A 24,355-nucleotide genomic window follows, 5' to 3' on the forward strand; every position below is an offset into this window, starting at 1 on the left:
TACAGCTGGGCAGCAGCAGCACCAGGACACTCTCCCTAGCCACCCCTGATGGGCACCAGAGAGGAGGTGGCAGCAGGGACAAGGTTTGGGTTTATGGGGGCACTACAGCCACAGCCCTCAGCACATTGCCAAGGGAGAAAGCATCTTCTGGAAGCATCACTGTTGCTTTCTTGGAGGGGCTTCACACGGGGTTTGGAGCCTGGCTGCCTGCACCTGCAGGCTCTGGCTGAGCCACACTAAGTCACGAAGCACTTTGCAGGGAGCCAGGCCAAAAGAAGGTGGTGTCTGGAGAGAGGATGTGAGTCAGCAGCTTGGGTGTAGGGGGCTGAGGAGCCAGTGCAGCTGGGATGAGGACAGAAGGAAGGAGGTGGGAATTAGGAGAGCTGGAGAGGGTGCAGGAGAGGGCAGGGAGGCAGACCTTGTCCCCCAGGGCAGACATGGCCTGGCTGTACTGCAAAGGCTCTTCCCAGCATGAGAAATGAAAAAAGTGGCATCATGACTTCACTAAAATAGGAGAGGGACTAATCCATTCCCCCTCTGATACATTACAGGGGGCTGGAAGATTTTGGAGGAGTTGGAGAGGTCCCCCTGTCATGCTGACAAGAGGCTGAGGTCAGGGCAGCCCTCTAGCCAGCTGAGCAAAGCCAGATACAAAGATATATTTGGTGTTTTGGTTTTTTTTTAGGAGGGGAAAAAAAAAATCCATCTTCCTTTAATCACAGGGCAGCAGACGAAGCTGCTGGGCCATGTGCTCTGCGCCCTCAGTCTTCCCAGCACAGGCTGAAGCCCTTTGGGACTGTGTTCCCCATCTCACCCTACACAGGGCACCCAAGGACTCCCCTCAGGTAGGTTGGAAGCCCACAGGTGCACTGAGTGCAGCTCTCAGCCCCATCAAATGGGCTCCCCACCAGCTGGTGCACCCCACAGCCATACACGGTGTTCCCCCCTCTGCCCCCCGGGCTGGGCACCCCTGCTCAGGGCCAGGGATGGTGTTCCAGGGGGAGCTGTGCTGGGCCCGGCCCTGCTTGCCCATTGGCGGGATTTTGCTGCAGTCTGTTCCGAGCCCGTGGTTTTGGTGACTGAGGAAACCTGCAGAAAGCAGCACTGCTGGTGGATTGGGTCAGACAGGGCTCTGGGGAGGGGGAGGCTGGTTGGGTGAAGGTGGTGCTCTGTTCAGCCCTCCGATAAGCTCAACATGTGAGGAGAGGTGGCTCCCAGTGGGGCCTGGGGATGGGAGCATCCCGAGTTGCCATGGTGACAGCGGCTGCATCCTCGGGCAGGCAAGAGCATCGCTGGTGCAGCCCCGCATGGGTGTTCCTCCCCTTCCTTCCCGGCTGCCGTCCCCGGGGAGAGCAGGGCTGGTGCCTGGCCTTTGGCGTTGCACCCAGGGGACAGAGCGGTGGGACGGTTCCAACTGGGCTCGGAGCAGAGCGAAGCGAGCCGCAGCTCAGCCTGTTGCTGCGGGTGTGTGCGGCCGCCCTCCCTCTCCCGAAAAGGTAAGTCCCCCTTTTCCCTTGCGTGTCCCGCCTCCAATCCATCAGAGATCCGGGCTGCAAGGTCGGGCGTGAGGCGGAGCCGGACTCACCTGGGCTTCCCTGGTGCAGACCCTGACAGAGTGACGGGAAGGGGGAAGGGAGGAGCTACTAGTGACCCACATCCCTTAATCCGCGTCCTGCCCTGCGTCACGCAGTTACCTAAGCCCCGAAGCAGGCTCCCCCGGCGAGGGCACAGCCCTCTGCCCCGTCTCTGAGGGAGCCAGCTGTGGCCATTTCCCCCATTTTGCTCTTGAGAAGTGAAACTTGGGGGACAGGGGATGTCTCCAGCCCACCTCGGCGCTGGTTGGGTGGCGGTAACTACTCCTTTTCCCCCTCACTTCACCTCCTGCCGTGCCTGGGAACCAGTCTGTGCAACGCCCGGAAACCCGGAGGTAGGGACAGCCCGCTGCCCAGTCCCTGCAACTCCTTTTGTTCTCACGGGTTCTCTGCCAGCAGCATCAGGCCCCCCCACTTCATAGCCTGAGCCCTCCCCGGAGGACACACTGACATCAGATCCCACTCCCTTAAGCTGATTAGGGCAGTAAGGATGCATTGGAGCAGATGCCGCCAAGGCTGTGAGGGTGACTAGACCCTGGAGGGATGCAGAAGGGGCAGCATGGAGCCCCCAGATGTGGGAACTGCTGGGATCTGGGACATGAAGGGAGAGGAGGTGGGGGATGACCACTCCTTCCATGGGCTGGGGAGTTGCATGACCCCCCTGCACAGCAGGTTTGATCCCTGTTGCAAGCCTGGGAGCCTGAGAACAGCATATGTGGCTTTCCTGAAGAGGAGTCTCAAGTAACCCAGAGGTTTCCTGCTCTGTCCTCTCTCCTGGGGATTGTAAGAACCAGAGGTGACGCCTGGAAAAAAGATGATGCAGACAGTGGCCACATCCTTCCCACCCTGAAGGTGTTCTGGCTCAGATGGGAGAGGATTTGCTGAGTGGATCCCCCTCTCACCAGCTCCCTTCAGACAGGAGAGGACACAGGTGACAGCACCTCTCTGTTTTATTGAACACCAACCCCACCCCCCAGACAGTGCGGAGCTCAGCGTGCCCAGCTCTTGTGCATCCACTGGGCCAAAGTCCTGCTCCAGAGGATGGGGGCATCTCCTTGAACCCAGGGGGAGAGACCCAGAGCTGCCCCTTGATGCCTGGGGCTCCCAGGCCTGCTGTCATCCCTTGTTCTGCTCCACCACCCACACTGCCTTGTCCCTGGGGATGTTCCCACTTATGGAGGGTGTCCCACCAAGCCCTGCATGTGAGAGGCTAAAGCTGGAGTAAAACTGGAACATTAATCTAGGAAGTGATGAGCAGGACACTGGCTCATGTGCAGGGTGTCAGGGACTGTCTGTGGTGTGATCCTTGGGCACTGGGGAGAGGGCAGAGCTGCAGAGACCAGGCTATGCTGCCTCCAGGCTCTGGTCTTGCCCTGAGGACTGGCAGTGAACCTGGCACCTCCAACCCCAGAGCCCTGCCCTGGGTCTGAATGAACCCATAGAAAGCGTCTGCTCTCCAGACCAAGGCTTCTCCAGAGGTCTGAAGGAAGTCACCTTCAGGCAGCAGGTATAGGAGGGATAGAGGAAACAAAGATTTTGGAGACAAAGGTGAGGGGACCAAGCGGTCAAAGAGGGTCCTTGTCCCTGCTCAGTGGGACCCTCATTCATGGACATAGCTGCCCTGGGGCCCCAGCTCCTCTCTGCAGGGAGTGGGAAGGGCAGGCACAGGCTGGAGGCAGAGCTAAGGACATGGGCAGCATGTTGCAAAGGAAAGGTGGGGCAATACCCCTGCCAGGAGAGGAGCCCATGGTTTTTCCTTCCATTCACACCCTGCTTTAGGTATCTGCATCTGTTATCAAGTCATGGATACTTCCTCATCTTAAATTTAGATGCCTTCCCTCCTCCAGCCACCCACATCAGAGAACAAACCCAGCTATCCTGCAAGCACCCCCCCATCCCCCACACCACATCAAACATAAAAGGGGCCAAGTGAGAGCAGGGCACAATCCCATCCCTCATCCCTCCCCGCCGAGCTTCCCAAATCCACAGCCCCACACTGCCAGGGACATGGAGCATCCATGTGGCACAGCTGAGCCTCTAATGGTAATGGTTGTTCATGTTGTTGAGGTGGGAGGCTGCCATGGCGTTGAACGAGGCTGAGGGCTGGAGCCCATGCCCAGGGTAGAGGGACGGGCTGGAGCCAGGCCAGTAGGAGAAGCCAGCCGGTGTCACTCCCGAGGTCATGAGGTTGAGTTTGGAGATGCCCGAGAAGGGCAGAGGTGCCAGGTTGCCCTGGAATTTGTAGAGGGTGTGGTCAGGGGTGGTTGGCTGGCACACCTGGGCCAGCCCGTGGAAGTCGAACTTGTAGGCGTAGCGCTTGCCATGCACCTTGGTCATGATGTTCTTGTCATAGTAGTAGCGCAGTGCCCGGCTCAGCTTGTCGTAATTCATGTTGGGCTTGCTCTTCCGCTCGCCCCAGCGCCGTGCCACCTCGTCGGGGTCAATCAGCTTGAACTCCCCGTTGGTGCCTTCCCAGGCGATGCAGTTCAGGTTGGCCCGGTCCGAAAGCAGCTCCAGCAGGAACTGCCACAGCTGGATCTGCCCGCTGCCTGCAAGGCCGGGCCCCAGAGAGGTTAAAGCTCCCTCCCAGGGCACTAGGTGAGGGACAGGATGTGCCCCAATCCCCTTGACCCACTGTTATGTTGCCCTCTCCCACACCCAGGTTTTGGCTGCACCTCATTGCATCTTCCCTGCTTTAGAGACACAGAAGGTGGTAACAAGGTTATGTCTCCTTTGCAACATCCCAATTCCATCCTACACCCCCAGGTATGAGGAGAAGATGCACCTTGAGATGGAGCAGGAGTGCTCAAAGGTCAACACAGGTCGCAGCGGGTCTGGATACAGAGTCTCCCCATCCCTCCCGCCCACATTCACACACCACTGAAGATGAACACCTGCTTGTTTGTTTTTGTGGGTGGACATGGCCTTGTTCTTTTATCGGCAGCCCCAAGAAGAACGTATCTTGGCAGAACCCAGATCCATCCCAACACAACCATCCCCACTGCTGTGTCTGCTGGAAGCTGGGCTGGTCTCACAGCCCCTGCTCTAGGGACACTGTGCCCTGCACAAATGTCTCCATGGTCAACTCAAATCAGGGAGCAACACTTATCTGAACTACACCCCAGAGAGACACAGACAAGAGCAGGGGAGGGGGAGACGAGGACAGAGCATGACCTACTGTGGCTTTGAATCAGGCATCAATTATGTTCCTTATTTCCAAAGGAAAAATTTCCTCCCTGAGTCATGGCCATTGCATCTGCAGCTTGCACCAAGGAGTACCCTCAGTGGGTGCCCATGGTGCCCCTGTGCCAGTCTGTGCACAGGCTGGAGCCTGGCACACCTTGACACGCCCATTGTGAGGCACAAGGACATGCTCCATCGGGTCTGGCCAGAGGGCATGAAAGGAGAAGGAATCTGGACCTTTGGGCAAGGAGCAGTCCTACTGCTGGGACCTGGCCACCCTGCAGAGCAGCCCTGCGCTTACCTAGGCACCCCACTGCCTCCTCTGAGCAGCATCCCCTGCACATCCCTGCTCCTGATGCCAGTCCTTGCAGCACAGTCTCTCTCCAGAGCAGAGGATGTGCCTTTGCAGTCATCCCCATGCTCTTCTAACATTATTTTGTCTAAAGGTGCTTGCATCCTATACAGAGGTTTAGCACCCTTGACCACACCAACAAGAAGTCCTAGAGCTCCGCTACATTTTCCACAAAAAAAAAATCTTGTTCTGCTTGTTTTAGACACACCTATTTTATCTGGTTCCCCCTGTATCTTGCTCTAGAAGAAGCAGGAAACAGTCATTCCCCATTGATTCCCATTCCACCAAATCCACTCAGAAGTCCTGATCCAGGCAGTTGAGCCCAGGTCTTTCCAAGGTGTTGTATTTCCTAATTCCCCATCCTGGGACCAAGGTGGGGGATCTCCCCTTCCTAGGGTGCATCTGCAGCCCTTGCCTCTTCTTCATCACCACAGCCCCCACCCTGGCCTCCAGCTATCTCCCACCCGTGGGTGTTCCACCCCATACAAGGAGGTCAGGAAGGTCTTAGGGGGTGCATCTGGCTGGGATGGTGAGGCTCAGTCCTGCCTGCTGCACAGTGCAGTACATGATAATGCACCTGAGAGCTCCCTAAGGAAATATCCAGGCATCCACAAAGATCCCTCTCACTGCAGCACAGTGTTTAGAGTATGGCTGGGCAGAGTCTGCAGTGCAGAGGCAAAAGGGCTCCCCAAGTTCCATCTTTCTCCCCCTCCCACCACTAAACCAGGGCTCCATTTTTCCTGCTCAGAGGAGTCTCTGGTCCCTGCCTCCTAGCAAACAGGCAAGCTACATGGCCCAAACACTACAGTGCTGGCCCCGCGACCCCCAGTGCCACTGCACTCCCAAGAAGGCTGCAGGGGCTGCTCCCTGGCCGGCACCGGGAGCTCCAGGCTGCTCCCTGGCCGGCGCTGGCCGATGCCCGTGATCCCTGCGCGGGTTGTTCCAGATGGATGCCTCCTGTTCCCGGGGGCACATCACTTTCGAGCCCTAGCACTTCACTGTCAGCTCCGCCACGAATGATGTCTCAACTCTCCTCTGCACTCGCAGGAACGGATCTCCCGAGCCCGGATTAGCCCGCCCCACTCCCGGGATGGCTGGCAGCTGCCTCCCGTCGGATGTCCCGGAGCTCCCGGGAGACCGGAGTTAGGACCCCGCACTCTCCCCGCTGCGGGCCTCGGGGGAATGCTTTCCCCGCTCCTCTCTGATACCACGGACGGGAGCTTCCAACCGTCGGGGTTGGCCGCTGTCCCCGTGGGAACTGGCGGCGGGATGCTCCCAGCCGGAGGCACTCGCAGCAGCAGGGAACGGGGGCTCCATGTGGCCGTGTCCTGCAAGGGCAGTGCCCGGCAAAGAACGGGAAAGGGTCTCCGGTGGCTGCTGGGCGGGAGAGAATGCGAGTGCCCCGGGGTCCCCGCTCCATGCCGGCCGAGGGTAGCGGGGCCTGTCCAGGGGAAGGGGCAGAGGTACTCTTACCTTTCTGCACGCCGGGGCTGAGAGGCCCCCACGCCTGGCTCTTCCCGTCTTTGAACAAAGTTTCCCCGACTGGATCTGGGGGGAAAAAGGAACGCGGGTGGTGTGGAGGGAGGGCTGGAACCAGGCGGGACCGCGACACCCCAGCGCCCACCCGCGGGCAGCGTCCCCGCAGCCCCCGGCCGCTCCCCCTTGCCTGCCCCGCCGCTGCGGCGAAGCCAGGAAACGCGTCCAGGAAAAAGGAAATCCGATTTCCGACCCAGCCGGGGAAGCTTTTAAATAGGAATAGACGATCCCGTGGGCTGGGGTAGGGAGGAGAAAGGGAGTGAGGGAGAGAGCTGTGGGGCAGGGGTAGAGGGAGAGGAGGCGGATGGGAGGCAGGATGGTTGACAGGAGCGGAGGGTGGAAGCAAGGATGTCTGTTGGCATTTGGGGAGTGGATTGCTGTGGAAAAGAGAGATAAACGGACAGATGGATAGAAGGAAGGAAATGGGTGAATGGATGGAAGGACAGAACAGACGATGGTGAGTGGGTAGGTGGAGGAAAGAAAGTGTGAGAGATCGATGGATGGAAAGACAGGTAATGGATAAGATGATGGGAAAACAGGCTGATGGAAGGGACGTTAGGTGGATGGAGGGGTTGGCTGGTACCAGGGATGGAAAAGGGGATGCAGGGACAAGTGGGTGGGGTGGAGGAATGGATGGAAGCACAGGGAAAGGGTGGGTGGGTGAGGGGGTGGGTGGAAAGATGGGTTGGAAGAAAAGAAGGGTGGATGAAGAGATGGAAGGACAGGGTGACGGTGGGTGGATGAAGGATGGGAAGATGAGTGTGCAGGTGTGGAAAGCTGTGAGGGCAGCTGAAAGGAAAAAGGAAGGGATGGTTGTGGTGGTGGAAGGCAGGAAGAGAGAATGGACAGAGGGAGAGGGGATAACGGGGTGGGCGCTGGAAGGAGATGGGGCAGAGGAGAGCCCCAGGGCCTCAGCGGGACAGGGTGGGCAGGGGCTGGGTGCTGTGCGGTGCACGGCGCTGCGGTGGGGCAGCGGCCGAGGGATCCGCCCGTACCTGGCAGGTACATGTTGAGCAGCAGTGGCACCGCTCCGGTGCCGTGTCTCATGGCAGCTGTGGGGGCGGCCCGCGGGCTGCATGTTTTAATATTCCTGCCCCTATTATTATTATTATTATTCCACTTTATCAGGGAGCAGCTGATGGCGAATAAATGGCAGCGGGACGGGCAGGGGACGGGCAGGGGCCGGGGGAGGCGGGGGAAGGGGGAGTTTCCAGGCAACTCGCAGGGGCTGGGGCCCCGGCTCCAGCAATTTCCTCCGCTGTAATTAAAGCGGGCGCTGCCCCCCCCTCCCTCCCCCCGCTATCGGGCCCGCATCAGACTTTAATCACGGCCGCGGGTTTCTATGGAGAGCGGTTCGGGCCGCTTCCTGCCTCTTCCGCCTCCTTAACTCTTCGCAAACACGGCGCTGACATCCCAGCTGGGAGCGGGCCCGGCCACTGCCTGGAGACCGCCCGGGCCCGGCCTCCCACCAGCACCTCGCTTCCTGAGCCGCCGATAGCCGGCAGCGCCTCGGAGCCCGCACCTCGCTGCACGGCCCCGGCAGCAGCTCCGGCGCTGCCCCCCTGGCTCTGGCCCTCCGAACCGCCGTGCTGCTGGCCCTGGGGGTCCGCGCCTGCCCCTTCCCCAGGGCCAGCATCATCAGCACAGTCCTGGGGGCTCCTTGCAGTTCACAGAGCCCTGGAGTGGGCCAGGTGAGTCCACACCAGGGCCCTCCACCTCCAGGACAATGGTCATGAGGTTCCTTTGCAGTGCCCAGAGTTTTGGGGTGGGTAAGTGCATCTCCAGCAGTTGGTGGTACCAGGTCACCCCCCAGCTCTGCCACCTCCCTGGCTCCTCTGTGCTCTTCTGAATAGCCCTTGCCCCAGGGACAGTTAAGCCTGTGACCACCCCACACCACCCAGCCCTGTCCCAACCTGCTGCACGTCTTTATTAGGATCCATAGAAGCTGGGTAACCCCCAACACCCACACAAACCAGGGTGGCCCCATCTTCATCTGCTTGTCTTGGGCAGTGCTGGGTACATTCTGAAGACAGGAGGACATTTCATGGAGAAACTTATGATGGAGAAAGGTGATACCAGCTCCAAAAAAATGCATCTGGCCAGGTTTTTCCCTGTCACCCATGGCTCCAGCTGTTATATGCACTTGTGGGGTACTGTCAGTCTCTGTCCCCCAGGTAAGGAGTGGACCCTTCACAGGATCCCACAGCTTGAGGCAGCCAGGCATTGTGCCAGCAGCTGTCACCAGTTCTTCTCCATGAGTCCAACACTGTACAGCCCAGCTCACAACTTCTTCTGTAGTGTTTCATTGATGTCTGGCAAAAGGATGAGCTCTCATGCTGGATTTAGCTGCCTTTCTGGAAAGTGATCATTACAAGATATGAACCTAATGGAAATCAGGATACAGCCATGCCAGACTCACAGTTTTTATTTCTACTGCAGCCAAAATGTGCCTGCTGTGCATGAGAAGCTGCAGCCCAAGGGGAGCGATGCTCGATTGGGGTGGCACAGCCCAACAGAGCTGGTGTCTTCTCTTGGCAGGGGGTGTCCTAAGGGTTTAGGAAACAGGGGGTCCCTTGGTTACCGAGCTCCACCTCTGCTCCATCTGCTCCACCTCTGCTGCCCATCTCCATCATGGACAAAGAGAAGATGCTGGCAAGGGGACGCATGAGCAGAGACCATGGAATTCCCCCAGAAATTCCCCACCAATCCTGCTTGGAGGTAACAGCCCTTAAAAAGCTTCTCTTCCCCCAACTTGTCTCCTGAGCTCCCCTGAACCTCTCAGTGAGGTGTCCAGCTCTGCACAGCCCAGCAGCCCTGGCTGCTCCCTGAATCCCTCTCCTCCCCAGCCCCCCAAGGTGTAGCTCTCCCAGCAGTGGATCCGCAGCCCCCCAGACTTGCTTTCGCTGCCTGAGTCACTGAAACAAACCACAGGCAACGGAAAACAAGCCCCGGAGACAGCAGGGTGAGGTGGGGGCGTGTCTGACCCACCAGCCCGTCCTCTTCTGGCAGCCCGGGTGACCATGGTGCTCCTCCAGTAAATTGCATGGCAGAGGGCATGGATGGGGGGCCTGGGCTGAGGGACATTGCATCAGCCCAGAGTGGGGAGGGGGTGCACTAGGGATCAGGCTCAGAAATAGGTTTAGGGCTGCAGGAGCTGGAGAAGGGGGTGCTTTGGAGGGCACGGGGGATGGAGATGCCTGGGTCCCTGGGAAAGCCAGTGGGTGTGGTGCCTTAAAGTGGGATGTGAGGGGACTGGGGTCTTTGAGTGATCTGGGGTCAGAAGTGTGCAGAAGGACAGGGAGTGTCAGATCCTAAGAGCTGGCAAGCCCTGTGTCCCTATGGAGCATTGGGGACCTGAGTGATGTGACCTCAGGTTCATGGGGGAGCTGGGGCAGACCCAGAGGATGAGGAAGGCAGGATATATGAGAAATCCAGGAAACAGGGGCCCATGTCCATGGGGGAACAAGGGACTGGGCGTGGGTCTGAGGGGGATCTAGGAGATGAGGTTTCAGGTCTGTGGGGCTACTGGGGATGGAGCCCAGACATGTGGACCACCCATCTGGAAGCAGCTGCAGGTCCCTCCTGCTGCAAGAGGCAGTCTGCCCCCCATCCCCCACTCCAGTGCTCTCCTCCCGCCCCAGGTGGGGCAATAAGGACCCCAGACTTTGCAATGACCCCCACAGCCCACCCCTACCCCCCCATGATAGCCCTGTGTGCGGGTGCCCGGGAAAGCTTCACCTGTGAGCCGGCGTCGTGGAGCGGAGCCGAGCTGACGTGGCCCTGGGCTGGCTGCGCCTGGCCAGGTGTGCCGGAATGTGTTTGTGCTGGGGGAGAGGCCGTGCGGCCAGGTGGGGTGGGGCCACTGGGGACACGGAGGAGACAGGGGCGGGCTGGGGGGCACTCTGCAGCCGGGATGCCATGTGGGATGGGGATACACAGGTGCTGGGTCTTCTGCACAGCAGCACTGGGGCTGGAGGGGAGAGGGGGCATGCAGGGAAACGTGAGTGCTCAGCCATGTGCAGCACACACACACACACACACACACTCGTGCACATGCTGACACATACACCAGGGCTGGGGTCCCTGCACACTGCTGGGTGAGGGGTGTGATAGACTGACCCCCCCCCCCGCCCCCCCCATCAGTCTCCCAGCAGCCTTCTGGGACACTCCCTTTCTCAGGACCAAGCTTTTAGCGGGGTGGGCATCAGGATACCCAGGCATCTGAGGCACTCAGAACTGTTCAACCATGCATCCCTGTCCTGGGTGTGGGGAGCGCCTCGGGACCAAAAGCCTGTGCCCCAGGAGGGCTTTGGGGTGCCAGAGCAGGATAGAAGACAAGGAGGAGGAGAAGGGGAGCAATGTGCTGGGTGTAGGGAGCACCTTGGAATGGGCAGCCCGCACCCCAGGAGGGTTCAGAGCCAGATGGAAGAGGAGGAGGCTGGGAAAGGGTGCTGGAGGAGGAGGAGAAGGAGGAAGCTGGGTGGGGCTCCCGGTGTCCCGGAGCCGGATACTGGCACGGATATGCTGGCGTGGCAAGGCTGGAGGAGGACACACACACCTGCGAGCATCAAGCCAGGCCCCCTACCACCTGTGGAACACTATCCTCAGACCTCTTTCCCCTGATCCCTCCACAACGCACCTCCCCCCCAGCCCCTCTGTGCCTGGCACAAATGTGACTGCCCCATGTGTTGGCAGAGTCCTGTCCTGCCCCAGATGACCCCTATGTTCTTTCTCCTTCCCAGGCCCACAGCAGGCAGGGACCCCCTTCTCTCTTCCACAGGGGTGCAGAGGAAGGGGATCTTGAGTTTGCAGACTTTGTAGCAACCAATTTCCCTGGCATTGATCCTCGGAGGAGAACCCAGGGTACAACCCTGCTGGATGCCTCTTCCCAGGGCACAACCCTCTTGGTGTCCTCTCCCACCTCCAGCTCTCTCTTTGCGCTGAGTTCCCATTTTCCCAGCCAGAGCATCTCAGCAGTGGAACTGTGCATGGACGAGAGGTGGGGTGCAGAGAGCTCAGCCCAGGGTGGAGCTGGCCATGAGCCCAAAACTGCCTGGGGAAGGAGAAACCTTCCAGATTGCCACCATGGTCCTGCCAGCAGGGCAGCCCCCTGAGGAGTCAAGCAGAGGCAGGAGAACTCTTTTTTTTTTTGACAAATGCCTTTATTTGCTACCGGATAGAGGTCTATTGCACAGCAGCCTGGAGGCTGCAGGGCACACAGCCCTGCCCCAGTTCAGTGCTGGACGCGGCGGATGGATTGGATCTGGTTGGTGTGGGCCTGGCTGCTGTATTCATTGTACTTCTTGAACTCGCCGTTCTGTCTGTCCCGCTCCAGCACGTACTGGTAGCCCCTGTATCCTGGGTACTGGTATGCCACCCACCTGCAGGCAGACCCTTGGCTCAGAGCCCCAAGCCAAATCATCCCATCCCAATCCCATCCCATCTCATCCCATCCCAATCCCATCCCATCCCTCTGCTTGCCTTGAGAGGAGAGGGACAGAAAAATACTCAATGGCTTGTATTTTCAAGGAAAAAGTAGCAGGAATGCATCCCTTTTTTGAGGGGGTCCCCCCACCACATCCTGGGGTTTATGGAGGTGTTTTATGCAAGGAGGTGCTTCTGAACCTCTGCTCTTGGCACCCCTAGTCCCTGCCCCACTGGCTGCACTCACGCTCCGGCGTTCACTTTGATGGATGCCACCTCCTTGTTGCCCCAGCCCATGGCCTGCAGTGAGGGATAGTCGTCACTCAGCTCAAACTTGTGACCCTGGAAGTTCTCAGCCTCGTAGAGGATGACTTTGCTGTCATTGTGGTTCTGTGGAGAGAGAAAGCTGGAGGTCAGCAGGAATGGGTTGGCTTACTCAGGGATGGGGATCAGTGTGACACACACCAAGGCACTTTGAGAGGTCTGGGATCGTGAGCAGCCTTGGTGCAATGCATGGGGATTTCCTTCAACCTGGCACCCCCTCACTGGGACACTCCAGAACTGCCCCGAGGACGCTGCTCTCGTGTCCCTGTGGTCCCAGTGCACAGCTGTCAGTGAGAGTTAGTGGCTACAACCTCTGGACCCACATGGACTGCTGCCCTCAGCATCACCACACTCCCCAAGGCTGCAGGAGGGTTCAGGGCAAGGCAGGATGCTGAGAGAGGTCCCCTCAGCTCTGTGGGGCCTCTGGGTGCTGGACACGGTGGGGTTAATGGCTGGGACACTGAGTGATGCAGCACTGTCCCCCCTGCCCAGCCCCCACATGCATCTATCTGCACCGAGGAGCAGTCCTGCCAGCAAGGAGTGATCTTATCGCATCCCCTTTATTAAAGCCTGAACATATCTGCCTGGTGATTATTAAAAGTTGGGGGGGGGACCCCCCGCTCGGAGGCGCAGACGTGCCGCTGCTGCGAGCAGCAGTGTCTCTGCAGATGGAGCGATAGAGCTGCGGCTGCCTGGGCACGCCTCAGCTACCCGGGCTGGGAGGGGACGGCCCTGCACTCCGAGCATCCCTGTGGTCCCGCCAGCTCCTCTCTGTTCATCCCATCCCCGGGAATCAGGGCTGGGGGACAAGGTCTTGGAACCCCAGCCTGGGAGGTGGCTCTCCAAAGCACAAAGAGATGGAATTGTGGTTCAGGCTAAATTTTAGACATAGAAAGCATCCCAGGATCTTTGCAGGGAAGTGGGAGCTGGTGGGTGCAGCTGCTCCTCCACTTCCCATGTACCTCTGTGTACACCTCACCCCTCCATCCCATGCCCCATGTAAGTCGTCCTCCAGCCTGTCCCTCATTGCCTCCATGCTGGGCTACTTGGAGGAGGCTCTGCCTGCCCTGAGCCCTCCCTCTGTGGTGTCCCAGTAACTCACTGCGCATTTGACAGGCCGGAAGGAGAGGAGGTGCTCGGTCCGGTAGCCACTGTTCCCACTCCAGGCCTCCCACCGGGGATAGTCACCCTTCTCCAGGATAAACTGCTGTCCCTGGTACTCAGGGTACTCAAAGCCTACCCAGCTGGAAGGAAGAGGAGGAAAACCCTCAGGGATGTGTGACACAGTCCCCAGGATCAGTCAGGGGTCAGCTGCTCCTTCCTGGGCAGGGGACAGAGACATGCTGGCAGGTTATGGGTCTGTCACAGATGTTGGGGTCCTTGCTAGCAGCAAATGTCCCTTTTGAAAGTGGGAACCCTCTCCCCAGAGTCACATCATTGCCTCCAACCTACGCCTTGCCTTGGTAAGGTCTCCCTGATTAGCAGATGGGAAAACACAAGGAGCACAAGTAGAGAGGTTGCATGATGAGGCTGTATCATAGCTGAGGAAGAACTTGGGTGTTCTGGCTCCCTAGCAGCTCCCAACAGGGCCCTGGGAGCAGTGGGTTTGCTGGAGCGGGGCGTGCCAAGGGGCCGCGGGGCCGGCGGGGCACTTACGGGCCAGACTCCACCTTGATGGAGCGGATCTTGCGGAAGCCGCGCTCCATGATGCTGGGGCACTCCATGAGGAATTCGCAGCGCTTGCCCTGGAAGTTTTCCTCCTCCCACACCGTGATCTTGTACTGCCCCAGGGTGTCCATGCCTTCACTGCTGGTCATACGGGTCTCTCGGCTGCTGGCAGAGCCCCACGGATCACCCCAGGGCAGGTGCCCACCATCAGCCCCCAGCCCCCCTCCTGCCTGCTGCTGAGCTTGGGATGCCGGTGGCGCTGCCCTCACACACCCCGTGCCACTGGCCCCTTGCCCTCCCAGGCTGGCATGCGGACATTTCCCATTCCCTTTCCTTCCGTGCTGGGGGATCTCTGTCCAGTGAGCCCCAAGTTGCAGGGGGAATTTGCAGTGCCCCATCTCTCCATGTGATGTACCCAGGACTGCCTCAGTTTTTCTTCTCCTAAGCTCCCTGCCGTGGCTCCGGGAGTTGTCTGGGTGCGGTGGCACTGTACCCACTGCTGGGAGGAGGCGGTGACCGCGGCTCAGATGCGGGTGTAGCCCTGGGACAGAGCAGACCGGCTCCTCCATCCCTCCTGCCAGGGTCCCTCCTGCCCGCACAGGGCACCCCCGCTGTGCCACACAGCACCCCGCCACTTGCCCTTCCCCAGGGTGAGCGTGGGGTGGGGGGCTTGCTGTAGGGTGAAGGGAGCGGGGCAGCGCCTGTGCACTGGGGTCTGGGGGCTCACAGCCTGGTACTTACTTGGTCGGAGGGCAGGGCACAGAGGCGGAGGTGGCGGTGCCGGAGCCGGCTTTTCCTCTCGCCCTTTATAGGCGGGCGCTGAAGTGCCGATGGTGCAGGCGGCCAGGGCGCTGTGTCAGCAGTCAGGGGACGGGGGCACGGGCTGCTCACCCACCCCAGACTCCGGCTGTCCATTCCACTTAGGCAGTGTGGCGAGAGCGGCCCCCCCGCGCCCGGCGAGGCTGACAATGAAAGTGCTGGGCTGTGTTTGCGCAGGGGCTCAGGGCACAATGGGCAAAGGGCCTGACGCGCCGCTTTCCTTTCTGCCCCCGGACAATGTCCCCGCTTGGCCCAGGGATTAGGGAGCCAGCCTTTCCCAGGGCACCCGCAGCCTTTGCCAGTGTTGAGGCTGGTGGGAAGGAGGTGCCAGGGTGGTGTGGGGATTTACCATCTGGGAGCTGAGGGACACTGATGTCCTCACGCAGGAACACAGGGCTTATCTGGGGCTGCTTCTGCCCCTCCAGGTGGGACTCTGCCAGCATGGGCTCCTTTTCCAGCCAGGCACTGCAGGGATTACTCTGCTGTCTGCAGACTGGGCGCTAATGGACCCCAGTTAAAAGCTTGCAATACCCTGAACATTTCCGCTGGCTTGAGAAAGAGGTCCCTGCGCTCCCACTCACCTCCCACAGGGGCAAGGAACACTGTGCACACAGCAGGAAGGGACCTGCTTCGGGACAGAGCTGTGTCCTTCACCTGGACAGGACCGGCCCTGCCTGGAACTGCACCATGCCATGCAGCTATCCCCAGTGGCTCCTACCGGACCTGGGATGGACGAGGCCAGCACAGGCCGGAAAGGAGGAAGAGGGCCCTGTTGAGCTGGGAAATCCTGGGCGTCTAGGCAGCATCCCTGTGTAGTTTGTGGTGAGGCTGGGCACTCCCCGCCTTCAGCTGGGCAGGTGCCAGGCTGGCCACTGGGCAAGGGCTGGACCACAGCACCTCAAACCGTCCCAGGAAAACTCTAGCCCTTCTGGGGGTCCTGGGCATGGGATTAACATCACAAGAGACCCAGACATTGTTGGTTATGGAGAAAACAGTGTGAGCAGCTGGGGGTGGTGTTAGTACGCCTGGCATCAACAAGAATAGGGGACTGAGGGGTGACAGCAAGGACGGGCTGGGGGCAGAACTCGGGGGTCCCCTTTGTGACCTCCCCACTGCTCGACGGCCCCGAAGCTCCGTGCGAATCCGCGCCGATGCCTGCGGGTCCCAGCAGAGGGTGCAGCCTGGCAGCGGTTGGAGCAGGCTCCAGCTCAGGGACGTTAGTGGCCCTTGGCAGGGGACAGGCGCTGGGGAGGCGACTCGCAGCTTGCCTTGCCTTAAGTGCTCCTAGCAGGGAGGAGGAGACCCTCTTGGAGCTGTCTGAGGAAGCAGAAGGTGGAGGGAAGGATAGGGATGCTTCCTGGAGAATGAAGAGCACCCCGGTGCAGCCTGGTGGCCTGGGGACATCTCTCAAAATGCTGTGAGACAGACTGAGCAGGATTTAGGGAAGCCATCATCTTGGCAAAGGTGAGGCAAGATGCAGAGCTAGTGCACTGCAGGGTCTCCCCACGGTGCTGCCCCCCCTTGCCTGGGCTGTGAGAACAGAGCTGTGGGGCACTGGTTAGTTTGGGGTGCTTGAGGCATGAGGGCAACTGGGGACTCTGAGGTGTAGGGCACTATGGGGTGTATTACAGAGCCCCAGGATGTGAGGCACCACAAAATATGCAAGATGCTGCAAGCTGTTATAGGATGTGCATGTGGAGTGTGTGGGGCACCGTATGGTGTGCTACAGCATCTGTGGGGCACTGGGGGTGTGCCACGAGGAGCAGGCAAGCCACTCAGCCATCCCCATGCAACATTTTGCATAAAAGCACTGGAAGGTAAATGGTGCAGAAGAGAAACCCAGATGCAGACTGTGCCCCTCCCTTGTTCCTCAGCACATCATACTCACTGGGATGTGCTTTACCTCCTGCTCAGTGCATTCAGGGCAGCCACATGGGAGCCACAGCCACATCAGGGCACAGGATCTGTGGGGTCACTCACAAGGAGCCTTCCCTGACTGCATCCCAGAATGCTGGTGCAGCTTGTCCTCCCTGGGCCATCTCCAGGTGGTGTCTGTCAGCAGCCGGCATTCCCTGGCGAGGTCACCTGCAGGCCCCCAGCCACACCTGCCCAGCTGGGGATAGGGACAGAGGGAGGCTGGTGCGGGGGCAGGCAGTGACTGCTCAAGGGCAGCTGCTAAAACTGGCTGTGGGAGCTGCTTAGCACTCACCCAGGGCCTCCTACGTAGGCTAATTTAATAAGGGCCCCTCGTAGCTCCCAGCTCAGCGTGTTCCCTGCACTAGCAAAACAGATCATGTTTCTCAGTGGCACTGGGCACAGCACGGCAGCCCGGGGGCACGGTGGGAGCACAAGGTCACCCAGGTGCTCCCTGCCAAGCCCAGACCATGGGGCTGTACCCCGTGCCTTGGGCAGGCATGGGTCCCAGGACAGCGCACAGCTGGGGGAGCCGAGCAGGCTGAAGGGCAGCCACAAGAGAGGTGAGACAGGTGCTGCCCAGGAATCCTGAGGCTGATGCCATGTCTGTGGCAATACACAACTGTACCCATTGATGGACTATCTGGGCTGGCTAACCAAGGCAGCACAGCTGTGTGTGGTCCACCTGGCTGACACCATGGGATGAGCCCTGGTCACACCCTGCAAGGACCTCTAGCTGCTCTCTCCTTCTCCCCAGCCCTGCAGGGGGCTGGACCAGCACTGCAGGGGGCTGGAGGGCTGGGGGCTGGGCCCAACAGGAGCAGATGGAGCTGGTGCCGGCCCCTGTTTGTCTTTCTTCCAGTTGCCTGGTGCTCTGTTTGTTCTAGGGATGGCTTCCTGCTGTCAGGGCCAAAACAGGTGGCTTTTATTTGCAGGGTCTGGCTGATTAGATCGGGGGGGTGTGTCATTGTCCCCCACACAGCCCCACTGCTCCCTTTTTCCTCTGCTTTCCCTCCCACCATCATTTCTGTGGGAAATCATCCTCCTCGACAAGGATGCAAACACCCTCCTTCTCTCTCCAGTCACCTGTGCTTCAGGGCTGCTCTGAATATGGCCACACCAAGACTGGTTAATCCCAGCCAAAATCCCTACTTGCACCTCCTGAATCCTGGATCCCAGAGCCAAGAGGCTTGCTGGGATCCCCAGTGCCACTTGTCCCCTCCATAAGCTTTGCTGGCCACATGAGCCACATGTGTGTAGCACACATCTGCCACAGGAGCCTCCTCACAGGCACGGCCTCGCACAGGGAGCCCTGGCACTTGCCAGCTGCCCACAGGCACGTGTCCCTTGTGCACGCAGCCATGCCACCCCTGCAGCCAGGAACCCCTGGGACAGCAGGAGCCTGGCAGATGTTGCAGGGATTAGCTCCCACGCAGGTGTACACGCACACCGTGGGCTGCCAGCTGTTCCGTGCCACTGGCACTGTGGCCACCCCAGGCATGCTGCTCAGCCCCTCCTTGTGGGACTGCAGCTGCCCGCTCTGTCCTGTGGCACCCACAGCTCTGGGGGTGCACCTGCAGCAGCCCTCCAAGACAAGGACACCCAGGGGCACAGCTTCACCCTGTGCCACCCGTTCACCACCTGAGGCTGGCTGTCCCCACATGGGGGTGTGCTCAGTCCCCACGAACTGCCAGGGGAGCTGTGGCCTCACCTGCCTGCTCCCCACTGTTCCCATGGGGACTAATCCCACCTGAAGGTCAGGGAGGCTCCGCCAGCTGCTTACCTCCTGCCTGTGGATTACAGCCTGGGTGTGAGCAGGTGGCAAAGGCTGCCTCCCCAGCTTAGCCCAGCCCTGGCAGTGAACTGACAGCAGCACAGAACCAAAAGGGAACCCAGGGTGGCATGTCAGTTTCAGCCTGAGGTGTCCGCTCTGTGACACCCTACCCAGCTGGGGATGCCCCCCCACTGGGGCAGAGGACCCAGTGTCTGGTCCTCTACCAAAGCAGATCCTGACCTGGAAGGGAGCCTGCTGGTGCCAGCCACTGTGACCTCCTGCTTGCTACCAAAGGAGGCCTCAGCCTGGCACCTCCAGGGCACCCCATAGCTTCAGTGTCCTGGAGAAGCTTGCTGGTCCTCACAGAGTCCCCAGTGCAGACCAGTCCCAGGGCTGCAGTGATGGAGACAGGGGAGCACATCCCAGCCCACACCCAGCCTGGCCTGGACACAGCTGCTGATGCATCTCCTTCAGTACATTGTGTCATTTGGAGGGATACCATGGGGTGAGCACAGCTTCCCAGATGCCAGCTTTACCTATAGCAGCTAGGGTGTTGTCATGGAGGTGCAGAGTGAAAGATCAAGGCTGGCAGCCCCTGGCAGCCTCACAGCCAGGGGATACCAGCTCAGCTGGCACCTGGCCAAGGTCCCACTCCATCCAAGTGCTCCTCCACTGTCCTGTTGGCCACATCTGCAGTGGCAGGCACCCCAAGCTGGGCGATGCTCACTCAGGAAGCAGATGAAATTGTTGGCAGTGGTGGGTCCCCTCCTCCAGCAGCTTTGAGGATCAGCACAGGCGGGGGCTGAGCCAGGCGCTGCCACAGGAACAGAACATCCTGCCTCAGGGCTCCTGAAGGCAGCAATAGCTGGGCCAGAAGCAGCAGCCCTGGCAGCCTGCTCAGTGTCCATCCCCTGGGCAGGCTGCCCACGCACTTCCCAGAGCCACTGGTTGGGAAGAGAGGAGCCCCATCACTCACCCCTTCCCTGGAGGCCCCGTGGGAGGATGGGGCTGATGTGCTCCAAGATGCAGGACTAGTATAAGCTCTGGGCTTTTCCCCCAGCATATTGACTCCTTCATCAGGGTTCTCCCTTTTTCCCTTCTCTAAGGGGGGTTCAAAGACATTTTTTGGAGGCAATTGTAGAACATGTCCCCTTACCCCAGTGGTCTGTGGGTGCAGGGGGGAGGATGCCAGGCTGTACCTATGCTGTCCCTGATACTCTCCACGGGCAGGAATGGGTTGGAGTGTGCAGAATTCCTGTAGTCTTGCCACAGCAGAATGCAGATCCGTGCCTGGGATCCACCTCTCCCGTCCACCCTGTCTGACAGAGGGGGATAAGCTTGTCCCAGGCAGACTGCAGACTGCCTCTGCTTATTGTCTTCAGCTGGGATGGTGTGTGGGATGGATTCACTGCCTGGTGACAGTATCTGAAGCCTGGCAAGAGGAGTGCAGGGCCCCAACACAGAGTGAGGACAGTCCCTACGCTCCCTGTCCCAGGCCTGGAGCAGGCTGGAGCAGCACCCTGGCCTCTAACATTATCTCATCCCCAGCATCACAAGCAGCCTGTCTCCCTGTGCAAACTGTCTGGGCACCCACAGTGGCACTGGGACAGAGTGACTTTGAGGGGCAGGGAGCTCCTGCTCTGCCAGGGCACCTCCTTCAGGCACAGCAGAGATGTGCCAAACAGGCTGAGTGGGGTCAGTTGAGGTCTAGGGATGCTCACACCACCCTGGTTCTCAGCCCCTGAGGTGCCCACACAGCCCTGCGGGCAGTCCCCTCCGGGACCCTGGTGTGCTGAGGACAACCAGCTGCCTCTCCCACATCCTGCAGTAAAGCAGGGCCTGCCCCAGGATAGCACACCCCATCCGGGCTGGGCAGGACATGAGCAGCCCAGAGTCTGCCAGCAGCAGTGCACACCTATGCTCTCACCCACACCTTCAGCTGCACACACCAGGAAACAGAGCAGCAAGCACAGCAGGGGCATGGCCAGTACCAGCCGTTCAGCTCAGCAGAACACACACACATGCACGTACAGGACAGGGATGCACCAGCTCTGCCCTGCCTGCCAGGGAGGGCACACACACTGAAACACCTATGCAAATACACAGGCATGTGTGCACATACACACCTGTGTGAAACTACACCTATGTGCAAATTCAAACCTGGGCATTAGTGGCTCCCCAGTGCTCCTCCTGCACCCTGCCCTCCCCATGCAAATCCTCCTGGTGAGAAGCTGTGCCATGGAAATCCCCAGCCCAGGTCCCAAGGTCCCCAAAGCCGTGTCACTGGCCATGCGGAGCCTGGGGTTTGGGGAACAGCACCACCCAGCACAGACAGCAATACCCTGCTGTGCCCCATCCCATGCCAGCCTTGGTACCTGTGGTACCAGCACTGGCTCTGACATGTAAAAGTGGATGTTTAATGCCTCTGGCTCTGCCTGTTGTGAGGAGAAGCTCACCCCTGGGTGCTAATCCTGCCAGAGAGTCATTCCCCAGGTAACACAGCCCTCAGGGCAATGTGGCTGCTGGGGCCATCCCATCTTTGAAGGTATCACAGCTTCCCAGTGCCACTGGGCTGGCAGAGCTGGGGCAGTGAGAGCAGGCTGGGAAGGTGGCAGGGGGGCAAGTAAGCCAGGGCATAAAACAGCCCAGAGGGGCTGGAGCAGGCAGGCGAAAGTGGAGGTGGCATGGCCACGTTTCCACAGCCTTGCTCTGACAGATATTATCTCCAGCAGGCTCTGCCCCCACAGGGACACACGTGCAGTGACTGGAGCACATGGACAGCAGGGTCTGGCTTTGCTCAGAGTTATTAATCATGTTCTGTTTGATCCCAGCCTGAGCAGGGCAGCTGCAGAGGGTTGTGCATATCAGGGGATGTGTTGTGCTTTCTCAGCTTTTTAACTTTGCCAGGATTGGTAGCAAGGGACACAGAGCCTGGAGACACAGCCCAAGGGCCCATGACCACAATGATGGCCAATCACTGCATCATCTGGGGGCTGTTCCCAGGCTAGGATGGACCCTTAGCTCTGGAGGGATGCAGGGAGCGCGGCAAGCCTGGAGATGCTCTTTGATTTTGGCCCCTGCCTACACCACCTGATGGAAACTTCCCAAAGCATCTGCCCAAAGAGGAAGCCTAGGAGGTGCCTCATCTCTGTCCCTTGTAGGGGCCCCCCGAGGAGGCAACAGGACTCTCCTGCTCCGAGACCAGGGCTGCTGAGCTTTGTCCTGTGTGTAGCTGCATGGGGGTGAGGGAAAGCAGCAAGAACCATCCTGTCCCTTAGCACACTCCTGAGCTCCTCCACCTCCAACCTCTCCTCCATCCACACTGGGTGGATGGGCTGAGCCTTTTTGGTGTTTGCAAAGAGGCTGCAGATGGGCTCAGGATCCACCTGTAAACTCAGAGCATCCCTGAGCACAGCAGGACCAGAACTATCCTGATCTATGGAAGTGCCTGAGGACAGGGAAGAAGCAGCTCAGGGCTGACAGAGAAATTGCAGACAGAGCCAGGCATAGACAGTAGGGAGGTGAGGGATCTTTCTATTCCCAGAAAATATCCTGAGGTGGGAGGAAAGCAGGTTTACTGCTGTCCCATCTCGCAGCTCTCCATGACTCCCTGCAGCCTCCATGATGCTAGGAGCAGCCCCAAGCTCTGAATGTCTTCTCTGGCTGCTGTGGGAGAGGGATGGGACAGGACATGGGACAGGAGTCCAGGTGAAGCACTTGTGCTTGGAGAGCAGGGCAGGCAATGAGCAGGGCTGTCCTGGAAGAGACTCACTGACTTGCCAGCACCACCCCCTATATCCTTCCACAGCAAGCATAGGCAGAGGGATTGCCACCAGCAGGATCTGGCACCTGGCCTGCAGGCTTCAGGTGCACAACAGGAAACACCTGCCCGGGACAGTCAGACAGTCCTGGAAGGGCTGGGAAGTGCAGGTCCTGGGAGTGAATCAAGGCAGAGGGAGGCAAGAATGGATGTGACACCCCTCATCCTCTGCCATGCTCCCTGCTGCCTGCTCCTGCCCTCCCTCCCCGCTGCTTCACTGTCAGCAGCTAAAGCTCCCTTGGTGCCAGTAGACCATTGAGACCTACCTGGGTGCTTGGCAGAGCCTGCCAAACTCCACCCTGGGCCAGCACTGTGCCAGGGCTCTCTGTGCCTGCCATGGCTCTGCAGTGCTGCCAGGGCCAGGCTGCCCTTCCCCAGCAGGCTGCTACAAGCAGCAGTCAGCCACACATGCAGGATGTGTGTGCCTAGTGCATTACATGTGCCTGCCACGCCGTGGGCACACGGACACGGGTCCTGCACGTCACAGCCTACAAAGCTGAGTGCCAGAAATGCTGTGTGTACCACTGTCACCTGGGTCCCACAGTGCCACGTGGAAGTCCTATGGTGTTCATGCGTGCTATGTGTAGATTGCTTCATCTGTGTGCACTGGCTGTTCACTGCTGCATGTGTTTGGGTGAGACTGCATGCTGTGCACGTCCCTCGTGCCCTTTGCTCCGCACACAGACTGGGTGTCCGTCTGGCACACAGCAGCTGCAAGCAGGGAGTGCTCCCTCCACGGCTGCAGGGGCACGGCCGCGCTGCAGCGGCTACGGCGGGGCCGGGGGTAAGCGCCAGCCATGCTCCTGCAGATGGGCTGGACCTGCCTAACGCGAGCCGAACGAACAAAACGTTCAGGTCAGGTATTGCACGTGGGGCTCGACGCCAGGCAAGTGCAGAGATGCTCCAACTTTGGACAGTGTGGGCTGGAGGGGTGCTCTGCCCTGGGTTGTCAGCAGCCTCTTCTTCCTGAGCTGGGTCCTTCCAGGCTGGGTGTCCTTTGCTGCACATGCTGCTCCAAACCAGCTTCTCCGGGGGTAAAGTCTGGAAAGTGGATGGGTGCTTGACACCTGCTGCCTGGGAAAGCCAAACAGAGCAGGGGCAGGTTAACTGGCATGGCAGGGTGGAGAACAGGGAAGAAAGGAAGGAAGGAAGAAAGGAAGAAAGTAAATGGAGGAGGGGAGGGGAACAGAAAGGATTGGAAAATACAGGTGAGAGAGAAGAGTTAAGGAAAGGGGACAGGCTGGACAGTGTCCCCCGAGCCCGTCCCCTTCCTTCCCGGGAGTTTGGCTGTGTGACCGGACTCCCAGTACTTGTTTCGGGAAAGCCCCCAGGATGTTCTCCATGCCCAGTACCCCATTCCCAGCCAGGCAGGCAGGCAGGATCCTGGCCAAGGTGTGCTGGGCTCTAGCAGCTCACCTGGCTCCGGTGACACGCTGGCAGCTGTCAGGTGAGTGGCTTCGCCTTCCCCCGCTGGCTCACAAGCAGAAAATGAGGGTGACGCTGGCTGGATGGGGCTTTTATAGTCCCGATAAAAATAGCGCTGGCTGGCCGGTGATCAGGGGGCCGGAGAGATGTGACTGAGCAGAGACAGGCAAGAGGGCTGGGCTGGCGGCAGCGAGCCTTCTCCCCAGCACACCTGTCACAGCTCTGTGTTTGCTCAGAGCAAATATTGACCCAGGGAAGGCAGGCTGGGCAAGGGAGGCGATTAGCCCACCTAGATTAGAGGCAGAGCAGGTCTCTATGCAAACTCTCCAGGGCTGCCTTTGTTAATGGGAGCCTGATGGGCTGATAGGAGCCAGGAGCCTGGGTGCTGGGGTGGTGGGGAGGAGGAGGTGGGGGGGGGGAGGAGGAGACATTCATTAACCTGCACTGGAACAACACCAGCTGTCACTTTTCCACCCACCTGCCTGGCTCACTTTGCAGCAAAGATGAGAGGAGAGCAGGGGGCC

At 59.6% G+C, this 24,355-nt stretch overlaps 2 protein-coding genes across 5 annotated transcripts; both read right to left on the reverse strand.

The window, feature by feature from the left end:
* Positions 1–2,524: 2,524 nt before the first annotated feature.
* On the reverse strand, positions 2,525–10,533 carry FEV (FEV transcription factor, ETS family member). Of its 3 annotated transcripts, none has more exons than XR_009487325.1 (4): positions 10,402–10,476; positions 8,577–9,013; positions 6,601–6,675; positions 4,167–6,455 (listed from the first exon to the last, which is right to left on the reverse strand). XR_009487325.1 is itself a non-coding variant. In XM_059852879.1 (3 exons), the coding sequence occupies exons 1-3, from the start codon at positions 7,708–7,710 to the stop codon at positions 3,630–3,632; spliced, it is 639 nt and encodes a 212-aa protein (XP_059708862.1). In that variant the 5' UTR covers positions 7,711–7,725; the 3' UTR covers positions 2,525–3,629. The 3 variants fall into 3 exon arrangements, 1 of the variants encoding a protein (XP_059708862.1); XR_009487324.1 differs by having other exon boundaries at positions 6,437–6,455; positions 8,577–9,017; positions 10,402–10,533; XM_059852879.1 differs by lacking the exons at positions 4,167–6,455; positions 8,577–9,013; positions 10,402–10,476 and adding exons at positions 2,525–4,141; positions 7,659–7,725.
* Positions 10,534–11,810: 1,277 nt separating this feature from the next.
* On the reverse strand, positions 11,811–23,241 carry CRYBA2 (crystallin beta A2). 2 transcript variants are annotated; one of them, XM_059852881.1, is made up of 5 exons: positions 14,821–23,241; positions 14,068–14,241; positions 13,514–13,655; positions 12,335–12,477; positions 11,811–12,044 (listed from the first exon to the last, which is right to left on the reverse strand). In XM_059852881.1, the coding sequence occupies exons 2-5, from the start codon at positions 14,226–14,228 to the stop codon at positions 11,897–11,899; spliced, it is 594 nt and encodes a 197-aa protein (XP_059708864.1). In that variant the 5' UTR covers positions 14,229–14,241; positions 14,821–23,241; the 3' UTR covers positions 11,811–11,896. The 2 variants fall into 2 exon arrangements, with proteins under 2 accessions (XP_059708864.1, XP_059708865.1); XM_059852882.1 differs by having other exon boundaries at positions 14,068–14,244.
* Between the last annotated feature and the right edge of the window lie 1,114 nt (positions 23,242–24,355).

This window comes from Haemorhous mexicanus, chromosome 8 (assembly GCF_027477595.1).
Source record: "Haemorhous mexicanus isolate bHaeMex1 chromosome 8, bHaeMex1.pri, whole genome shotgun sequence".
NCBI lineage: Eukaryota > Metazoa > Chordata > Aves > Passeriformes > Fringillidae > Haemorhous > Haemorhous mexicanus.